Source organism: Anarrhichthys ocellatus, unplaced genomic scaffold (assembly GCF_004355925.1).
Source record: "Anarrhichthys ocellatus isolate YVR2014 unplaced genomic scaffold, GSC_Weel_1.0 scaffold2252, whole genome shotgun sequence".
NCBI classification, from domain to species: Eukaryota; Metazoa; Chordata; class Actinopteri; order Perciformes; family Anarhichadidae; genus Anarrhichthys; species Anarrhichthys ocellatus.
The window spans coordinates 5,138-8,159 of NW_022282226.1; the positions used below are offsets into that span (position 1 = coordinate 5,138).

At 47.7% G+C, this 3,022-nt stretch overlaps 1 protein-coding gene across 1 annotated transcript; it reads left to right on the plus strand.

The window, feature by feature from the left end:
• Nucleotides 1–193: 193 nt before the first annotated feature.
• Nucleotides 194–2,490, plus strand: LOC116378229 (protein-lysine 6-oxidase-like; the record flags this gene model as incomplete). The annotated part of the gene is made up of 5 exons (XM_031840066.1): nucleotides 194–725; nucleotides 1,065–1,173; nucleotides 1,742–1,873; nucleotides 1,964–2,120; nucleotides 2,395–2,490. Coding segments are annotated over exons 1-5 (1,026 nt in total), but the record flags the coding sequence as incomplete, so codon positions are not given.
• Between the last annotated feature and the right edge of the window lie 532 nt (nucleotides 2,491–3,022).

Consider the following 3,022-nt stretch of genomic DNA (forward strand, 5'->3'; position numbering starts at 1 on the left):
CTCTCCTCTCCTCTCTCCTCTACTCTCTTCTCTCCTCTCTCATCCCTGCGCTCCCCCCTCCCCTCCCCCCTCCCCCCCCCTCCCCCCCCCCCCCCTCCTCCCTCTTTCCCTCAGCAGTAGTCTCGTAGCTGCGGAGCTTCATCACTTGAGAGGAACTCTTCAGGCTGCGTGTGGAACACATGTATTTGGGATCATGAAGGAACTCTCGCTGCTGTCTCTTTCACGTCTATGTTTCCTCTGTAGTTTTCTGGACGGGGCTCGCGCTCAGGAGGCTGCGGGTGATGGAGAGGATGGAGAGGATGCGCTCCAGCGGGGGTTGACATGGCAACACAACGGGCAGATTTTTAGCATCCTGAGCCGCGGCTCTCAATACCGGCCGTCCGGCAGGAGGCAAACCGGGTCGCCCCGCCGCGGTAACCCGGTGGTCGTCCTCAGCAGCGCTAACGAAACGGTCCCGGTCGCGTCCCGGGGCTCCCCGCGGGTCCCCGCTGCCAGCGACACTGCGCAATTGCGCGCGGCGATGCGTCAACAGCCGCGGGCTCGGCAACCAGCGCCCGGCAGCCACGGAGACTCTGCCCCGGTCAGACGGGAATACATGATGGTCGGAGACGACCCGTACAAGTCTTCTAACTATTACCCCTATTACAACTACTACAACTCGTACTACAGACCCAGACCCAGGACCCAGAACCACCACGGATACGGAACCAGCTACTACCAGCACGGTCCGAGACCAACCTTTCCTCTCTGAATGTTTGTGATCTCCACAGGATGAACCAAAGCAGAATCACTTTGATTTAATATCAGTCATCAATGTGTGCCTGTGTCTGTCAATACACCTCATTTTAGTTATTGTAATCTAAACAATATTTAATAATCAGTAAAACATTTATCTTCATTCATCCGTAGTTTATCCTCCATTTAAAGTCGGATTATGAGGCAATAATCCCCCTCCCCCCCAACACACACGCACACACACACTCACCTCTCACACAGACTTTATAGCATTTTGTGTCTCTTTGTAAATTGTTTTAATATTGATCTGAATGTGTTGCTGGTCTTAGGTCTCCCTGATCTGGTTCCTGATGCGTACTACATCCAGACCGGCACCTACATCCAGAGGATGTCGATGTACAACCTCCGCTGTGCTGCTGAGGAGAACTGCCTCGCCTCGTAAGACAACAACACACTTCTTAATTACATCACTCCAATCAATCAATGGACTTTAAAAAAACTACGTTTATAGTTTTATTTATCCAACATTATCATTGAATGAAGTGATATCACCAACACACTGAATCACTGCTGTCAGCTGATCGTAGCTCTGTGATCTTTGACTGAAACATGTCAGGTAGTCCACTGAAAAGTTAGTTAAAGTTTGTTTTCTATCCTCGAAGCAGAAATGTGTCCCGACCTCAGACCACGGATACTTTATTACTTTAATATTTTAATACTTTAATATTTTATTTTGTTTTTTACATTTGGTTACATTCAGGTCCCAGCTGATATCAAAATATTTCAATTTGCTCGTAATTTATATTCTGTCTCCGTTCTTGTCTCCTCCCCTCCTCTCCTCCTCTTCCCTCCTTCTCTCCCCTCCTCCTATCTTGTCATCTCTCCTCCTTCCTCATCCTCCTTTTCTTCTCCCCTCCTTGTCTCTTCTCCTCTTCTCTTTGTCACCTCTCCTACCTCCTCCATCTCTTCTGTCCCCTCCTCTCCCCTGCTCCTCCTCCTCCTCCAGCTCCTCTTCCTCCTCCAACGACTACGACACCAGAGTGTTGCTGCGGTTCCCTCAGCGGGTGAAGAATCAGGGAACAGCTGACTTCCTGCCCAGTAAACCTCGATATTCGTGGGAGTGGCACAGCTGTCACCAGTACGTAGCTCCTCCTCCTTCAGTCTGTGCAGAGTGACCTGATGGATGACCTCTTGTTGTTGTTGTTGTTGTTGTTGTTGTTGTTGTCAGTCACTTCCACAGCATGGACGAGTTCAGCCTGTACGAGCTGCTGGACGCCGACACTCAGACACAAGTAGCCGAAGGTCACAAAGCCAGCTTCTGTCTGGAGGACACTTCCTGTGACCCGGGGTACCACCGCCGCTACGCCTGCACCTCCCACACTCAGGTACACACACACACACACACACACACAGTGTATGCTAACAGGAAATAGGTCTACTCAAGTAAAGTACTACTGACACTTAAAAATGTGCACTTAAGTACAGTACTTTGGTAAATGTACTTAGTTACATTCCACCACTGAGACCAAAAACAGGAACGATCAATCAGAAACGCACAGAAAAAAGAAATAACTGAAAGCCGCAGTAAATAAGATTGTGAACTTTAAGATAATATAATGGTGTGTGTGTGTGTGTGTGTGTGTGTGTGTGTGTTTTCAGGGCTTGAGTCCAGGTTGCTATGACACCTACAACGCTGACATCGACTGTCAGTGGATCGACATCACCGACGTCTCTCCTGGAAAATACGTCCTGAAGGTCTATGAGTCTTCTGGGGAAATAACGTCCCGTGTTTTTTTACATTCACCTCTAATCACATTTTGGGTTTAAGCTATTTACTCTTTGTATTTTTTTCATTACTCACAAGAGCACCAAATGTGGATTCGTCCGCCGCTGAAAATAGTCCCCACGAGACGCATTTCCTCCTGTTTGAGTAACGTTTGCTTAAAACTACATGCAGACTTTTAAAGTCATCATTGTATCATATATAATAAGATCATAGAGTGTGTTCCAATACCCATACTACAACTCTCTTTGGTATGTCCTAATTTACAGTATTTCTAAATGCATTATGCCAAAAATACCTGGATGTTCTACTTCATGCGCTGGCATTTTGCAGTCTGTAAGCCAGCGTGTTTTTTTTCTGGCTATTCTGACCCACAATCCTTTGCACAGCCGATATATGAGCAAGAGGGTCAGAGTTCAAGGTGCCATTGTTTTGAGCAGGCGGCAACTTACGGTTCTGAAGAGTGAAGTCAAAGCTTCATGTGTTAAAGCTGCATTCTCTCTA